Here is an 18,171-nt window from a genome sequence, read left to right as displayed (position 1 = left end):
AGCTCTGCAAAAATATGCGCTGTTGCAGAGTTGGTGTAGGTAGGAAATTCAGGGGACTTTGATCGTGTTTCCCATAATATGACCGCATCAACCTGAGTAGGTAAGCTTCATTTCACTTGCTCACAGTCAGATGTAGCTGATCTATTTCTTTATGGCTCAGTGTAGATCGTTTGTTGGCATGGTTGTTTAGGACTTTGTTATTGATTTTCAATCTAGTTTTTTTTTTTTTTTTTTTTTTTGCCTCATTTGTCTAAATTGATAGGTTAAATTTTATGTCATTTGTCTTAAGCATTGCTTGTGCTTTATATTTGTGAATTAACAAGGTTACCAATCAGAACATACAGATGAAATTGCTGTGCATATTTCAGTCTGTTTTATACATTTAGATGCATAGGTTTGTTTTATACATTTAGCTGCCAGGCTTGATTTCAGTAAACTGCCATGCACTTTTCACCTATTAATGATGATTAAGTTAACAATTACCTTGTGTTACATAAACATGCAGTCAGTTTTCCCAAACCAGAAACTTAGGTTTTGTAATTATTTGTACACTGGTAGTTCTATTTATGGCCTTTCAGTGCTATAATATCGTAATATGCACTGTGACACATTAATTTAATATTATATTACATCCCTCAACACATTGTTTTGATAAAGGTGCTTTATAAAATCCAGATACCTTTGTTCATCTGCTATGTAATGGTGTGAAAGTCACATCAAAGTTAAACATGGTGACCTCTTGCCAAAATCCTTGTTAAATAAAGATGAATACTGTTTTAATCCACAAGCTTTACTAAAATGTTCAGTTTACATTTAATGACTGATGCAACAAATAAACCGCAGCTCAGTACTTTGATTTCAGTGTCTTGAGGGACACACTCAGGATCAAGGCGCCTTAAAGACAAATTTAATGTAAGAAAGTTAGCAGCTTGGAATGAATCTGAGCTTTGCAGTTTGCATTTTGACTTTGACAGTGCTGTGTAAACAGTAAGACTCGGACCAGCCTTTCAATCAGTTGTGTTTTATTAAATTACAGCAGACTGGTTCTTATAAAGAGCAAGCAGGATTCTTGGTAGCAGTACAGTATTCCTGATACATGTCTGAACATGACACTAAAGCAGCTGCAGGAAAAAGAAATACACTTAAGCGAGCTGAAAGCAGTTCACAGCTGAGTAGTGAAAATGGAACTACGCCTTGGATACCAGGAAAAGCCAACATGATAAGGATAATTTTGCAGTTACTGTAATATTGCCAAACATTAGCCTAGAACTACAAATAAACATGTGCTGTGCATCACTGTATTGTACTGATTTCAGTTCATTATGATTATGTCCACCATGTGGCTCTGTCCCCTTGGCGATAAGGTACAGTATGAGAGTGCAGGCAATGTGTTCATGGTCCAAAAAAAAAAAAAAAAAGAAAAGTCCATAATATCACCTCGTTTTCTGGAATGAGATGGTTTTTACTGAAGCACCGCTTGTATGTGTCCACTTGAAATATTAAGTGCCATCATGGACCACATTGTGTTTTTTTACCAGCTTCACCAGCAGGTGGGTTGGTTTTGTGTCCTCTCACAATAATGATTGAACATTCCGTTATAAGGGTCAAGGGAAATGTCTTAGGACTCCTATTATAAACGTAACAAAAGTCTCATCTTCAAAAAATTTTACAAATCTGTTGAAGTACAGAAAAAAATATGTACAAGGGCCCTTTTATAAAATAAACATAATTCTAACAACATAGCAGTCAAACTTTGGCACTCCATGGTCACTCTCTGGACAGTGTTTCACAGATGCTCCTAGTCCATCTCACATCTAATAATCTCAGAGTCCAAATATGAGATCATTGGTTCCATATACGATGACCGAGGTCATTCCTTAATCATCAGGCCCGTCTAGATCAGTCATAGCAGCCTTTTTCCTTCTGCAACAAAAGAAGCAACAAATGCCACTTGACTCATATGAATTATGGATGAGAGTTTGAAAGAAATCCAAAATTGACACACTGCCCTCCTCCCAACTAATACAGAATTTGGGCTCTGCCCTCTCTTTAGCTGCCAAGCTGTTTTTCTAAAGGCTAAATTACAGACTGCAGACATCCCGGCTGTCTTCTAACCACATCTGCTACATTATCACAAGCAGCAGCTATTACTCTGGGAAAGCATATATATATATATATATATATATATATATATATATATATATATATATATATATATATATATCTATATATCTATCTATCTATCTATCTCTCTCTCTCTCTCTCTCTCTCTCTCTCTCTCGTCCCTTCTCCATTCAAATATCTAGTAAGAATAAAACAGGATTATTACCTTTATAACTTCATCCAGTCACTCTGTGCTCTGCCGACAGCACTTCAAGGTCTCGGCCCACCTTCTGTGCATCAAAGTCTTTACCATCAATGTCAGCTGCCAAGGAAACCCACTTCTTGCCATCTATGTTTGCCTGTCCATGTTGGTCCTTACTCTTGCTGATATCAGGCATGTTGTGGCCCAGCTTACTAGTAAACCATTCCACTATGTCCTGGTTGGTTAGTTTTGACTGCTCTGCAAGCTTCTCAAAACCATCCCCCCTTTGTACCTTTGAATCTTGAAAGTGCCTTTGTAGGACATTCTGAGCCTGCTCTGAGGTCAGTGAACTGTTTTGTCCATTGGGTCTCTTGCTGCTAAGACTTTGAAATTGCTCCATCCAATCTAAGGTTCCGTTCTTCAGAGCAGATCTGTTGTCCTTAAACCAGCGGACAATTTCTGTACGTGCTAACCCTGTTTGAACTTCTAGTTGGTTGTACTCTTCTGGTGATGGCCACTGGGTTTGTGCAAACATGTCTTTAAGAAGGCAGAGAGACTTGCTATCTATGGCCTCTGGACACGTTGGGGATGCAAGAATCGGAAGCGGTGAGTCCCTGACTCTGCCGTCCTGCTCATGGAATCCATTCAATGACCCCATAGGAAGGTGATGCTCCAGCCTTTTTGAGCCCATTGAGTTAAGCAAGGCTTGCTCTAGGTTGTCTCGTAGTGCACGCCGCTCCGTAAACCAGCAGTCGATTTCATTTTTGGAGAGCCTGGTATCTGCCACAAGGTGCTCCATCTCAGCCTGGGTCGGAAAGCTAGTCCTTTGGAAACTCTCCTCTAACTTTTTCATTTGCTCAGAGGATTTGCCTTTGACTCTCTCTAGTAGTGGAAATTGTGTGGCGACAGGCTTATGCGGTTGGCTGTCCTTCGAAGAGAGGTCTGTTTTAATCTGCTGCACTGCCTTATGGTTTCCATGGCGCTGATCACTGAACCATTTTTTGATCTCTCCCCAGGAGAGGCCAGTTGTCTCGATGAGACGATACACTTCTTCGTCATCAGGAAACTGGCACTGAGCATAGCTGGCGGTCAGCTCTCTGATCTGATCAGGGGTTTTCTCACTATCTGAAGAAAAGCTTGGTGTCGGAGAAACAGACTTGGGAGTACTCTGAACGGACTGGATTATCGAAGGCCTCTTTATCTCTGGGGCAACAAGTGGTGCTGTGTGGGGCCTCTTGACACCCTGTGCTATTTGATTTGCAACTGATAGTGCAAGAGAAGCACTGGTTGCAGTTGAGCCATTGGCAACAGGTGCCAGCACTAGACCAGATTGTCCAAGAACATGGCAAGGGACGGTTTGGATAAGGGGCTGTGAAGCTTTAGTGGACTGAGATAACTGTGCAGGCAAGACAGTGAATGCCTGTTGAACAGGCTGAATCGTTCCATTGAACATCTTTTTTCGAGCTTCCTCAACCTCCTCAGGAGACCAACTGATACCTTGTTTTAGCCGTTGGGTAGTGAACCACACTTTAATTTGTTCTTCAGGATGTTTGGAGGCTGCAGTGAGCCAAGAGAGCTCTGCTTGGGTAGGGTATGGAAACTTGTTGAAAGAGGTGATGAGGGTCAAGTTATCATCCAGTGAGGGGTTGTACTTTGAAGTGTTCAAGGGGACAGCAATTTTTGGTACTAAGTTGTAGTTGGGTGGCCGTTGCAGGGACGGCATTATATGAGAAAGCCCATCCTTAAGTGTTGCATCTGGGATGATTACAGTCCCATTCACATTCACTGCAGTAATTTGCTTTTTCGGCAGATCTTGAGCAAGTTTGTCCAATGGACTGTCATCTTGCAACCGTAAACTGTCTGCTTTAGGCTTACCTAGCTTAATAGTAGTGGATTTGCTCAGAGGAAAGGCAGCAAAGTCCTCTCCTGACTGAGGGCTGGTTGGATCATAAATGACTGCACAGTTTGAACCTTCGATTGTCTGTTCCAGAATGGTCTGACTGTTCAGTTTGATTCTCTTAAACTTGAAGTTGCTCTCCCCAGGATGGCACTTCTCATTGTGTTCTGTCAAAGAATCAAACTTTTTTGTGTTGAAATTGCATACCGCACACAAATACAGTGGGTTGAGTATAACATTGGGGTGGTTGGAGTCAACGTGATCTTTAAACTCGTTGAGGTTTTGTGTGGAAAAGGGACAGTATTTGCATTCGTAACCTCCCTGGGGTTTTCGCTGTGGACGTGTTTTTACTTCAGGTTTCTCCAGCACTGCTGTTTCCTGCATAGAGTTCACAGAACTCTTCCTATCCGTCCATTCCTCACTAGAAGATACATGTGAAGATCCATTCTCTTCTGCACCATCAACACAAGAATCAGTTTCTTCTGGGTCATCTGCAGGCACCAAGTCATCTGGTCGGATCATGCAGGGTGTTGTAGACTTTCTTCGACTAGCCATGTTCAGGGAGTAAAACAGTGCAGTGAAGTGGGACTATGTTAATGGGTAATGGGCAAGTCTTTGTCTGCTGGAGGATCGGTAAAGGATGATTTCGCTGACTGTGAACGTCAGCTCCAATGTAAGACTTCATGAGACTTCATCCCAGACCACGCAGTCTATTTAAAAAAAGAAAAGAAATAATATTTAGAATTAAACAAAATTAAGCATTACTGCCTTGTTTTGCATGACTCCCTTCTCATCCATTAGTTACCGTAATGAGGTATGAATCATATATGTACTGTGATCACTGGCATACTTAAATGGGTCTCACACTGGTCATAAACAAGCTGGCCTTTAACATGCAACATGCATGTCCCTTGTCAGAATTTTGTATATGGTTAAACTTGGGAACACTTCAGAATAGTGCAAGAATTCTGAGAAGTCTTTGGTGTGATTTCAAAGTGCCATCTATGGATGCCGGATGTAATGTGTGGTGTGCAAAAACTTTTCCGTTTTAGGATGTTTTGCTGGGTCTGCATTAGACACTTCATATGGATATGCAATGTTTTTCAGTGTTCTGTCTAAAGAAAATAATGAACACATTATTGATTTGTGCTATGTGTGTTGTTTCAGTGTGATTATATGGATGTCCATCAACACAAAGGGCATCAGCTTCTTAAAAATCACAGTTCGTTGTCACTTCAGCTGCAACACAGCTTAATTTAGTGGGAAAATCACCACAGAGGACTAAATAACCTCATTAAAAATTAAGCTGAGGTGTTACAGCTCCTGCAAGAAAGCCTTTAGCCCTAGTGCTCTGTATTAGAGGCATCAGCGATACGGTGGTCAGTATAGTTGGGAGGGGCAAAAACATCCTGTGCTACACTGAACTTGTCCAGTCCAATAATAGCCTTCCTCAGGCCTGTGGTGGCCTCAGCAGATCTCAGTACATTGGAGACTGATTAAATATGGATGGGACCCTGAGCATCTCATATCACAGCCTCAACTCACTGTGAGAGCACTAGTATAATGTAGCCTTGGCAATTTTTTTTTTTTCTTGAAAAAAAAAGCTGTGCTAACGGCAATGAAAGGACAACCAAAGTTCAGCTTTTTTTTTTTTTTTTTGTTTTACACACCACTAAATTATAATAACCGGTTCTATACTTTATATTAGTTGAGAAGGTAAAATAGAATTTAATTCATAACAATTTTCCTTCTTTCAATAACTAGTTTCATCGTTGGTAAAAAAAAACGCTTTTAAATAATAAATAATAGTATGCAACTATACTGAAGGAGGGGGATGATTTCATCAGCCAGCCAGTACATTTATTACCTCTTGAAAATCATAAAGAATAAAGGAAAACACTCATGCCCACTCTGAATTTTAAGTGTTTGCCAAGGGCTTGCAGCCAATAAAACAGCAGGAAACTACATAGAAAAAGAAATATTACTTGCCTTTGAGTCTCAATAGCATTTATTGACCAGAAAACAAATATCTCTGTGTACTTACTGTTAGGAGGGTGCTAAAAGAAATCTCAAATGAAAAAGATCCACTTGAACCTACTGTTTTACTAACCAACTATCTCAGGCTGGCACACTCAGGAAAGATACAAAAGCCATGACGGGGGTAGTACATTTTTAAAATCTACAATTTATATAATAATGGGAGCTTTTGCACCAGATATTACAGGAACTGGTCCCCAGGGCAGTCCCCTTAGAATTCAATTTTCCCCAAGGTTCAATTTCCTGGTGGCATTTTTACTGTCTGCAGAAATTCTGACGTGATGTAAGCTGACGTTGGCAATAACGTCATTTGGTTAGTGTGGCACAGGATAACAAAACTTCCTACAAAAGCTTACAATGCTAAATATTCAGAAGCAGAAAACAGCACAGCATTGCAGACATAATAGCTATGTTTCCATCCAAAGATGTCAATTAAATTTGTGTGCAAAACTGGAATATCACATAAAAGACAAGCGAATTAAGCAGGGTTTCAATCCAACAAAATCGCCACTTCCTGATTAACTGGCTCAAATATGAAAAGTAAAAAGGGAATTTGCTGTGGTAGTAGAAGCTGTGTAAATTTTTTTTTTTTTAATCATTATTTAATAAATGACCTGTGCCTCAGAAGACAGTAAGTAGACACACAATTGACGTGTGGTGGTGTTTAAAGACGTGAGAGGCGGAACACGGACACTCTTGTCAGTTTTGGAGGTCATTAATAATATAATAACACTAATACTGACATTTTAGAATGCCCAAAATAAAATTTCAGATGTTTTACTATGTGTTCAGCCAGCTGGTTTTGTCCATTCACACACGATTTATCATCACATGATCTCTAAATACAAAATCACATGACTTTTTAATGTGCGTACAGGAATTTGTTCGGTAAAAGTGTTTCCATCATAGTTTATGCGAATCTTTTCTTATCGAATAAAAAGTTTATCTCACTCAGTTATGCGCATACGTTTTTATGCACATTTTAAAAATGTATGCGCATCTTGGTGTTTCCATCAACTGTTTTTTTTAATGTACATATCCAAAATGCTCAAAAATAGGTGGATGTAAACGGCTAATATCATTAACATTAGTGGAGTTAGACCCTACTCTAATTATTTTTTTTTCCCATAAAAAATATAGCATCCAGCTATATTTGAGCAGTAGATCATGTTCCTGGAGCTGATAAAGTTGCAAAATAAGCTGGGACTGGTTGAAAACCAGTGTAGATGCTGGTTATGGCATGTGCCACAATTACAGACAGCTTTAAGCTACTGTGATGCGTGTGCAACTCTGTCCATCTAGTGTCTTAATCATTTACATGCCTGCACATTATGTACATCCTCACATCAGACTGCACGATTTTAGCCCTGATATTAGCCCCTTTCACACATACAGACCTTTCCGGAAAATTACCGGCAATTTTCCGGAAAGGTTGTATGTGTGAACAGGTCCTTTTTGAAAATACCGGTAAATTCGTTCTGGCTATTTTCCGGAAAGAGAAGTTGTAACATTACCGGCAATTTGCCGGAATGCTGCGCTGTGTGAATGCAGAAGGAAGATTCCCGTAATAAGCGCGTGCACGTCTAGAACGTGCTGACGTGAGACGCCTGCTTTAGCCAATCACAACATTCAGACGCGTTTACGTCCGCGCGGTTCATGAGAATAAAAGCCTTTGAATATTTTTCCAGACACATTTAGCTGCTAGAAGTTAGTCAGATCACGTTTATATGTTCTTCCTAATGCCAACTGTGTAAATAATCATCGATGAGATGCTTATGATAAGCCGTTGTTTGTTTACCTTCAAGCTTTGCGTGCGCCTATGAGCGCCTGCACACGCACATATTACACACATATTTACGCACATATTTACGCACATAACATCTCGACATGCGAAAGTGATCCTGCGAAAGTTGTTCACAATATTGATCATCCACAGAGTTTGTAATTTAGTCAAATGTTTACAAATACAAGCGCAGCCGTTTAAAGCTCATTTGTGGTGAATGATGTCAGAATTTACCGGTATTTTGGAATGGATGTGTGAATTAGAGATGCGCGGTTGGCGGTTATAGCCGCGGACTCCGCGGATAAACCGCGGATCGGGCGGATGACGTTACGAAAAAATAATATTTTAATTAAATTCGGGCGGGTGGCGGGCGGTTGTACTGATTTTATATTCATAGCTGGCGCACCAACGAAAAAGCCTAGGACTGACTTCACAGAATGGGAGGAGGAATCGGATACATTAATTCTGGATGAAGTGTACAGAAGTATTCCTCTACAAACTTCCGTATAGACGGATCAGCAGAGGAAAACCTACTTTCCTTTTGGGAGAAATAAGGACAGGCATTCCCACGATTACAGAACCTTTCCAAGAGAATTCTATGCATTTCAGCAACAAGTGCTGCGAGCGAGCGCTCCTTCAGTGCAGCAGGGCGCAGTGGCTATGCAGGCGCTCCCGTCTGAATCCTGACACTGTAGATGCTATTTTATTCCTGCATTGTGCCAAGAAAAAATCAAACTAGACCTAAGGTCAGGCATATTAAACCAATTAGCCTATGTTATTTAGGCTACAAATATGTTCAATACAAACTTTTGAGTTCGGTCAGCTGATAACTTTACGTTCATATTGGTTTAGCCTATTCTATTCTAGACATGTTGGCCTCGCTTTTACGTTCCGAGGCTAAGGTTATTTTGCCAGAATTTCTTTGTCGCAAATTTAATGGCGTAGTATTTCGTTATGCTTCAAGTTTGAGGGGAATGGGGATGATCCTAAGTCCATGGGTTATTGGGGCACTTGTCATACATGCACTTTAGCTTGGTCAGGTTCGCTCAAAGAGGGATGGCATATCTATTTTTCTAATTTAATTTCTAATTGTGGGGGTGACTGAGCCTACAAGGCTTAGGCACGATATGATGTTTTTATTAAAAAATTTTCAACTGTTTGCCAAAGCATGCGACTATAGCCTATGCCTACATTAAGATATTTATGTTAATATTTTTTTACTGCCTGTTGTTTCTTTTGGCATATAAAATAAGTATTGTCTGATAGAGATATCAATAAAGGATCATCTGTGTCGCAGAACTGTGTTGTTTCCGATTTCTACAAGCTCAATAACATCCACAGCAAAAAATAAAAAATAGTCGAAAAACTGTGCCCATTAATTAGATGTGCAAGGCAAGCAGGTACGTTTTTGGGGTTGCTATGGACAACTACAAATGTAAACATTATTAGGCTATAATGTAAATGACTTATTCTATCTATTTACTAAAAAATTAAGTGAAATAGGCATTTAGTAGTAGGCTAAATAGCAGCATGTTGAAATGATGTGTCAATGCGTTTTCTATTAGGCTACAATAAAAAAAAAGTTGTACAGTACAGTGCGTTTAATTTAGGCTATTTATTTATTTTTGTCCCTGTGCGCCGATTGGAGACGGAGTTCACTGCTGATATTCTGAGAGCTCGGGTGCTTTTCATTTCTTATTTGTGCATCCTCGTTTCCTTTCCTTGCTTTCTTTCCTCGTGTTTCCACCCCACCGGGATAACGTTACGAGGGAAAGACGCAAGGAAAAGACTGAAGGACCGAGGAATCGAATCAAGTGAAAAGACACGTCCTCGTATCTTTAGCGTAACTTCAAAGCGTCGTCAATTAATGACTTGCACGTTTGGATTAACTGCATGTCTACATTAAAGTCATTCTCTATTCTATAATGATCAATAAAGAAACATTCATTTAATAAAAAAAGGAATAAGCCATTCAAATAAAGAGCCCAATCAGCAGATGGCGGGCGGGTGCGGTTTTAAAAATTGATCAAAAATGTTACTGCGGATGGATGGCGGACGGATGATGAATTTTGTCATGCGGTTGCGGATGAAATAATAGCCCATCCGCGCATCTCTAGTGTGAATGCTCTTTTACGGAAAATTTCCGTAACGTCCTCGCCTGTGTGAACAGCGCTTTTTTCAATATACCGGTAAAGTCTTTCCGGAAATTTTCCGGATATTTACCGGTATCACTGTGTGAAAGGGGCTATTGATTCAAACCATGCTGTGTGAAATTTGTTCTGATTGAAAATAACATTGACGATTAGCTACAGCCAATGAGAAAGCAGCATCTAGGCCAGCGGGAAGTTGGGGGAGAAGTTCAAAGGGCTTCTTTTCAAGAAATGGAGGAAATACTAGTGTAAATTTGGCAGGAGCATCTGTGTCTGTGTGAGCTGAGCAATACCACAAACGGGTCGAAAAAGAAAAAAAATTGCTAATTGCCTTCAAAAGCCAGGTGAGCAAAATAAGGACTGCTTAGCTAAAGGCTTCTTCCTCATTATGTATAATAACAAAAGATACACTACACTGTAAAACTTAACAGTCAACTTTATGAAAAAAAAAATGAAAGTAGTTAACTCAATTTACTGAAAGTTAATTCTACTCATTTGAAAAGAGTTTTGAACTCAGAGTTTATGGTACACTGTAAATTCTAACATGTTCAGTTTACTTAAAAAAAGTTTGGAAACCGATTGCCTTATTTTTGCAATATAAACTTACAAGGAAATCTTAAGTTAAGTTTAATTATTGCCTTGAAGTAAGAAGACTAAAACTTATAAAGTAAACTAACTGTTAAAAATTAAGTAAGTTTAATAGAAAATTCTAGTTAACATACTTGTCATTATTTAGTAATCTTACTTAGGGTTTTATAGTAAGATTACCTTAATAACTCTATTTAACTAATACTGTTCTACCATGTTCAGTTAACATCTTGAATGCTAGTAGTCTCAACATTGTTTTAATCCACCATTTTAAGTAATGTCAACTAAAGAAACTACGTGCAATCGGTTTCCACATTTTCTTCAATTAAACTGAACATAAAATATGTAGTTCAACCTACAAGTAATGACATTACACAGGTCTTAAATGTAAACATTTTATTTGACAAAATTAGCAGAATTTCACAATACACTTGTGATATTTTAGTATCACAATACACTTGTACACAATACAGTTTTGTAAAAACCTGTTGTAAAGTGCTGTAATATACTGTAAACAGCAATACAGACAAAAAATATAATAAACATGTTCAACCCTAAAACACAAGTTTTCGAAAAGGTTTGAAAATCTATCAAAAAAACTTTAAATACTTGACACTTGGAAAAAAGATACTTGAATTAGTGTAATTAAACATGCCATTGCACCAGCACCTTAAACATGGCAGCATATAGACACTCACAGAGGAACAGATATTAAGCTTTAAAGCTAATTTGTTAGACTGTGTTGTTTAGATTTTCCTACAGAAAATATCACATTAGTGTGGTAAAAAGTATTGAGTTTGGTATCAATCAATACTGAAATATTAAAAATATCCATTTTCCACCAGCAGTTGAGTGCTACTGAGCTCGTTCTTAAACACCATTGATTGGCCACTGTGTTCACATGCTCAACAGAAATGACTGTGATTGGCTGTGACTGTCATAGGTTTACCATTTTTCACTGAGTCCAAACAAAGTTACACAGACACTGAAGTGTTTCAAAGCCATGTCGATAGCTGATTTGTTTAGAAGCTAACATATAAGCTATCTGGTGATGAATCGACTGATCGACAGTGCTTTGAAGTTATCCAGTGTCTTTGTATCTTTGCACCTGGTGAACAGTGGTGAAGTGTGGTAAAAATAATGACCTTCAAAGCCAATCAGTCATATCTACTGAGCATGTGAACACAATGGCCAATCAGTTCTTGCAATGTTAGTGGGAAATGGATGGACTTTTTTTTATTTATTTCAGTACCGATTGGTACCAAACTCAATACTTTTGACAACCCTATAAATCACAATACACTTTTTTGGTAAAAAAAAAAAAAAGTGTTTTAAACACCAAAATGCAGCAGTCCTAAATGTAACACTGCAAACAGCAACATGTTAAAAAGCAACACTTTGTAATTAAACATGCCATTATACCTGAACCTTTAAACATAAAGCACAGCAGTATATAGGCACTCGCCGAATAAAACACATTACGCTTCCCTCCCAGCAAAAGCAACACACGTTGAACAAATTCAAATGCATTGCTCAAAGTCTTTGGGTAGTCCGAATTCAGTGTGTAAATCAAAGCAAAAAAAGAGACATACTGCATGTGGCAAAGTCCATAACCACTTTTCCTTCCAGTATAAAGGCCCACATTGCATCCATAATGAGGTTCTTTAGACATCTTCACACACGACAGTCAGCAGGCCAACATCTTCTGCACTGAAGTCCGACTCTACAATTACATCCTATGAATAGAGAAAGAAAAATAAGTAAAGTTTGATATTCTAAATGGCACTAATAAAGCCTGTAGTGGCCAGGAGACCAAAAGCAGAGGTGAAAAAAATACAATTCCTTGTGCTTAATTTAGTAACACTTTAGTAGGAACCAATTACCCTATTAACTAGTTGCTTATTAGCATGACTATTTGTGTTTATAGTACATTTTACATTCAAATGCTTCTTATAAGAAGGCCTTGCTATGGTGCTCCTTCTTCAATGTAGACCAACACGATGGATTTGCCTGTACTGCTTCTACTAGGCTTGTCATGATAGTGGAATTTATTACCAATCCATATAGTAATTTTAAAAACATCCATTTCCTGCTAACATTTGAGCATTGTTGAGTGTCATTTCTGTTAAGCATGTGAACAGAATGGCAAAACAGTGCTGTTTAAAAATGTGCTCAAAAGTGCTTAAAATGTTAGCAGGAAATTTGCTGCTTAAAATTGCAGCAGAGATTGGTACTAAATTCCAGTATCTTGAACATGATACTATTCTAAAGGAACAATAATTTTTTTAAATTAAAGAAACACTGTAATGTAATAAAACAAACTGCAGTAAAAGTACTTTTAAAACATTTTCAAGAAATTAAATGCAAATGTGTGAGAGACCAATTGGTGCTACATAATCAATATAAATATTTTGTAGGGAAAACTTAATAAATTGGGAACCGATTCATGAATGCATTTGGTTTTGCTAGATTAAAGCAGTGAGTCAAGTTTGCATTATTTAGCACACTTTTTAAAAATGTATTAAAAACTATTTTTTAATAAGAAAATTGATGTTTTAGTATGGCTTTTAGAACAAGGGTGCAGCCATCTACAATCCCACAGCATGTGACTTCACAGGGTTGGTTATAATACGGAGCATCTTTGACTTTGTGGCTTTTAACACTATCTTTTTACATCTTAATCCAGCAGGTTCTTTCAACTGAAATTATATTTCTCTCAACATATTACATAGGTATTACACTTATTAAGATTTTTTTTTCAAGCTAATCTTCCTCCTTTTCAAAACAAGTGTGTTTAAAAATTAAAGAAATGCATTCATTACTTCACTGGCCTATGAAGCTAACTGACCCTGTGACGGCACAAGCTGCTGTATTTGCAACATAGCAATGCTCTTGCTCCAAAGGCCATAATATAACATCCCTCTTACTTTCAAATACTTACATTAAATGCATTTGTTTTATTTTCATAAAATTGAAAATTTTTATTAATAAGTGAAGTAAACTGGAATGACTGCTTCATTTCCAGTCTAAGAAAGCAGAAACAATAATACTACTTACAAAACACATCCTGAAAATTTCTTTAGACTCATCCCTCTAAAGGACTGAAAGACCCCGGAGAACTGCTGCCAGATGACCTTGAAAAAGTAAAGACAGGTAGACATGCATTATAGCCCAATGAAAACATCAAATGCAATTTATTGCAATCAAATGCAAATTATGATTCAAAGATGATGTCACAAAAATACCTTTGAATTAACATGCTGAAAATTTCTTCTAGTTTTCTTCTGCAATTTTCTCCTGTTTTTTTTTTTTTTTTATTTCAATCAAACGAGCAGTGTGTGTCCAATGCAGCGTAGAACTTGGATCTCACATTTCTTCCTGATATTCGATTGAATTCTGCAAAGATCCAATCAAAACATTATTAGTCATTAATAACATTCAAAAACACAAATTCACAAAATCACACAAAGTTTTGAAAAGAAAACAAACCTTCTGCAGCACTTGCATCAGCTGGTGTTTCCTCTATGACTTCCTTCTGGATGTCACTGTTGTGCACAAAAACGTAAAGTGTTATTGACATGGCTAAGCGAAATTCTAAAACAAAAAACAGAAATCAGAAACACATGCAATGATACAATGCAATGCCATTTAGCAACAGATGTTACACTTTAACATGACATAGTTAAATGTTCTTGAATAATAAAAGCTGCCAAATACTCCCGGCGCCTGTCATCAAAAGCATGAGCTATACTTGTCACCAAACAGTAATAAACACAACCCCCGATTAAATATAATCATGGCATTGTTGCTGGTGTGCCTTACTTTTATGCGCATTAAAAGTGGAATAAATATTTGTCTCAATTGATGTCTTTAAAAGGACACTGAACTTTCTGACTAGGGTTGCACGGTTTACCGGTACTATGGTAGTATCGTGATACTATGGCTCCAAGATACTGGCGGTGCCACTGTAGTTTGTAAACGGTAGTATTGTCATTAACAGTCTGCCTACAATTCATAATGCTGCATGTGAAAAAGTCACTAAAATACTTACACGATTCAGCAACAATAGATCATTGTATTTTAATAGTCTATGGAGCCTTCTAAGGTTGTAAAACTGTAGAATTTGCGCCTTTTATAGTAGCCTATTGCATATTTTGTGATGGTTCATTTTGAATCGGAATTCGTTTATTTCTGTTCCTGTCAATATGGTATAATAGCTACAACAACCGTGACAATCTATTAAAAAGAATGACTCATAAAGTGAAATTTTGAATTACTTTGGATTCTTATCCGATAATAAGTGTGAAAAAAGTATGATAGATGAAAAACCCAAAATAGCAACAGGAAACAATTTTTGACCACTTCATATAGCCTAGGTTTGTTGGAAAAATGCTCTTTTCTTTATGTATCTTTATTTTAATGTATTTTTTTTGCTGGAATGAATACATTTTAGGTGAAGAGATGTGCAAATACTTTTTTCAACAATAAGGGAATTATTAAAATTCAAGTAGGCCTATAATAATATATACAATATATTATTTCTTACATTTTTCTTTATTTCATGGATTTAAGTTATGAATTACAGTATTGCAAATACTACTTGGTATCACCATACTTCAGCTGGTATAGTATTGTAACATAAATTAATGGTATCACAACACAACAACCCTATTTCTAACTAGTCCTCAGATGATTATTCAAATGGACAAAATATTCGGACTATTCTTGATCATGCAGTTCTTTGCTGAGAATTTTGTTAAATGTACTTTTAATGCATTAAACGATTTAAAATTACCCTGACACTCAGTATGGAGACAAGGTAACGTTAATAGAACAATTCATGAATATGTTCTATGGCTTGTGCGGTATTGTTCAAAAAGTTTTCTTTGATGTGTAAGTGCAAAACTTACATTTCCACTGCATATCAGCTCACAAACTGGTAGTCTGAAATAAAAAAATAAATAAAGGGTATAATGATATTTCAAACCAAATATGCCACTCACAATACTCTAATGGTGTGCTACATTTTAAACAACCTTGTAATTGTTCAAATTTATTTGCCCTAAATTGTTAAAAATTAGTGAAACCTTCTTTAAAAATGCAAACTAACAGGTTTGGCAAAGCCTGTTTCTTTACAGAAAGTTTGCTTATAACAAAGGCTTGTTAATGCCATTGTGTGATATTGAGCAAACAAAGGGATGTTTCTGTGCTTGGTTGTACGAGTTATACCACTTCATCATTAACGTTATCCATCACACATATTCAGTCGCGTCTGGTCAGATTTATTTGTCATTACAGCAATATAAAACACTCAATAACGTAACGGCAACACTGGAATAAACCTTCAAAACGGCATAAAGAAAAGACAAATAGCATATAAAACAAATAAATGAGTTAATTAAATATCTCTCGCATTTTTATAAGTTTAACTTTAAGTTTCATAGGGATTGTTAGCATAAGCACACTTTAGCATCATGTGTAAATATGTATCTGCCTCATACAGTGACACGAATCGTAATCGCATCGAAATCCTAAATTACCTAACGTTACGACACTCACGGGTCCATTTTGAGCTGAAACTGCTTTATAATGTTCTAAAAGCCTCGGCGGGTTAAAACTGCTGCTGCCCCGGCGATCATGGAGAAAAAAACGACTGGTCTGGTCATGAGCCGCTCGCTGACGCCGGACCGAATCACAGCTGATCTCCTCACCTGCTTCCTGCAGGTGATCTCATAAAAGTAAATCTTAAAAAAAAAACACGCATATTTTCGTCACAACAAGCGCCACTAAAGTTCAGCGATAACTAACGTTACTGTATTTGTAAATGCGGATAAATAGGTTTCGTTTTCTTTTTTAAAAATGTAGACCTACAGCCAGGCCCGGATTGGCTAATCGGGAGGACCGGGAGTATTCCCGGTGGGCCGGTCCGTTTTTTGGCCGCGAGGGCCGGTGTCCCTAGCTCCAGAATCTGTTGCTCTCAGCAGTCACACTTTTTAAATTTATTTATTTACTTGACCACAGCCTTTTTATTCATTATTTTATCGCAATTTTTCTCTTCATATCTATTTTAATGATAATAAAACTTAATTGTGTCTCCACACTGTACACAGCTATTGTGGTCCAGCGGTTAGCACGTTCGGTTAAAATCCCGCGGACCCGGGTTCGATCCTCGCTAGAACAATTTATTGTTTTCATTTTTATTGTTAAGATATATAATACTGTTAGGGTTGTTGAACATTTGAAGTTCTAAAGCAGCTGTTTTCTCAAAAAAAAAAGACGTGATAGTGTAATTAGCAACTGAATTGGAAATGACCTTACTTTAATATAGTCAGTCGTGAACTGAGGTGGGCCGGTCTGAGGCTTGAAACTCCAGGGCTGAAAAGGAGTCCCACTCCGGCCCTGCCTACAGCTATGTGTTAACTTTACATCTATTTGAACGGATCATTGCGCGCGCTCTTGCTCTCTCAGTGCATGATCATTTAAAATGGCGCGGCCCGCTCTTTTAGAGCATAACGCCCACTTTACAAATTACTACTAACTTTACAAATTATTAATAGTTATTAAAAATGACTAAGCAGCTGAAAATAGCTTATCTAGTAAAGTAGACAGTATTGCAAATAACGTGCAGTGGTCAAAACGTTTAGTCACAACATCATGGGCTATTAATTAGTTCACAAAACAGCAAACAATTTCACAAAGTCCAGGAAATAAACAGATTACAGATACTATACAAATAAAATCAAAGTAGTAATTAAAACGAAAAGTTTACCTTGATTTACAGCAGTACATCTTCTCAATATGAAATCCTGTCCTTCAATGGCGGTGCTGGGTGGCGGTTGGTTGTGACTCGGATGGGGGATGGGAAATCACCACCCAGTACGCATGCGTAACAGCATGGCTTAGCCCTTATAAGCAATTTTACTCAAATTACATTAGTTATGGGAACTTTATACCTTACTATGTCAGCAACACTAATGCATTTCTAGTAAACTCAACAATTAGCTTAAAATTAAGTAAACACACTAGAATTTTGATAGTAAGGAATACTATTCGCATTTACAGTGTAATGAGTTAATTAAATACCTTATTACTTCAACTCAAATGGAGTAAGTTCACAGTACTCATTTAGATTAGCTCAAATGGTTTGTAGCAAACGTTTCCTCAAACGGTTTTGGTTGCATCAACTTATTGGGTTTTGCAGTACTCAGTTGGTTTGAGTTCTAATTTTTGTGCTCAAATTGCTTCATTTACACAAAATGTGAGGAGATGCATGATTTTATGGCCCAATTCTATTTTTGTACCCCTTTCCCTTAGCCCTTAAAACAGAGTGTAAAGGAAAAGGGCTTCAAAATTTAGTTGCTTTATTTTTGGTATTTATCTTCAGGAAATCACTGAAGGCATACATCATGTT

The 18,171-nt window shown here is 37.5% G+C and overlaps 2 protein-coding genes across 3 annotated transcripts in view; one reads left to right on the top strand and one right to left on the bottom strand.

Moving 5' to 3' along the window:
• Nucleotides 1–1,296, top strand: part of derl1 (derlin 1) — a 20,905-nt gene extending 19,609 nt beyond the window's left edge. Inside the window, exon 8 of the mRNA NM_213444.2 lies at nucleotides 1–1,296. This exon is cut by the window's left edge and continues 377 nt beyond it. The gene's annotated coding sequence lies outside the window, so the exon portion shown is untranslated.
• Nucleotides 1,006–18,171, bottom strand: part of zhx2a (zinc fingers and homeoboxes 2a) — a 34,411-nt gene continuing 17,245 nt past the window's right edge. For both annotated transcript variants that reach the window (XM_073924692.1, NM_198814.2), the window contains 2 exon segments: nucleotides 2,330–4,912; nucleotides 1,006–1,923 (listed from right to left, as the gene is read on the bottom strand). In XM_073924692.1, the coding sequence (XP_073780793.1) occupies nucleotides 2,340–4,757 (2,418 nt within the window). In that variant the 5' untranslated portion in view covers nucleotides 4,758–4,912 and the 3' untranslated portion in view covers nucleotides 1,006–1,923; nucleotides 2,330–2,339.

Source organism: Danio rerio, chromosome 16 (genome assembly GCF_049306965.1).
Source record: "Danio rerio strain Tuebingen ecotype United States chromosome 16, GRCz12tu, whole genome shotgun sequence".
Taxonomy (NCBI): Eukaryota; Metazoa; Chordata; class Actinopteri; order Cypriniformes; family Danionidae; genus Danio; species Danio rerio.
This window is presented reverse-complemented; position numbering and strand designations above follow the sequence as displayed.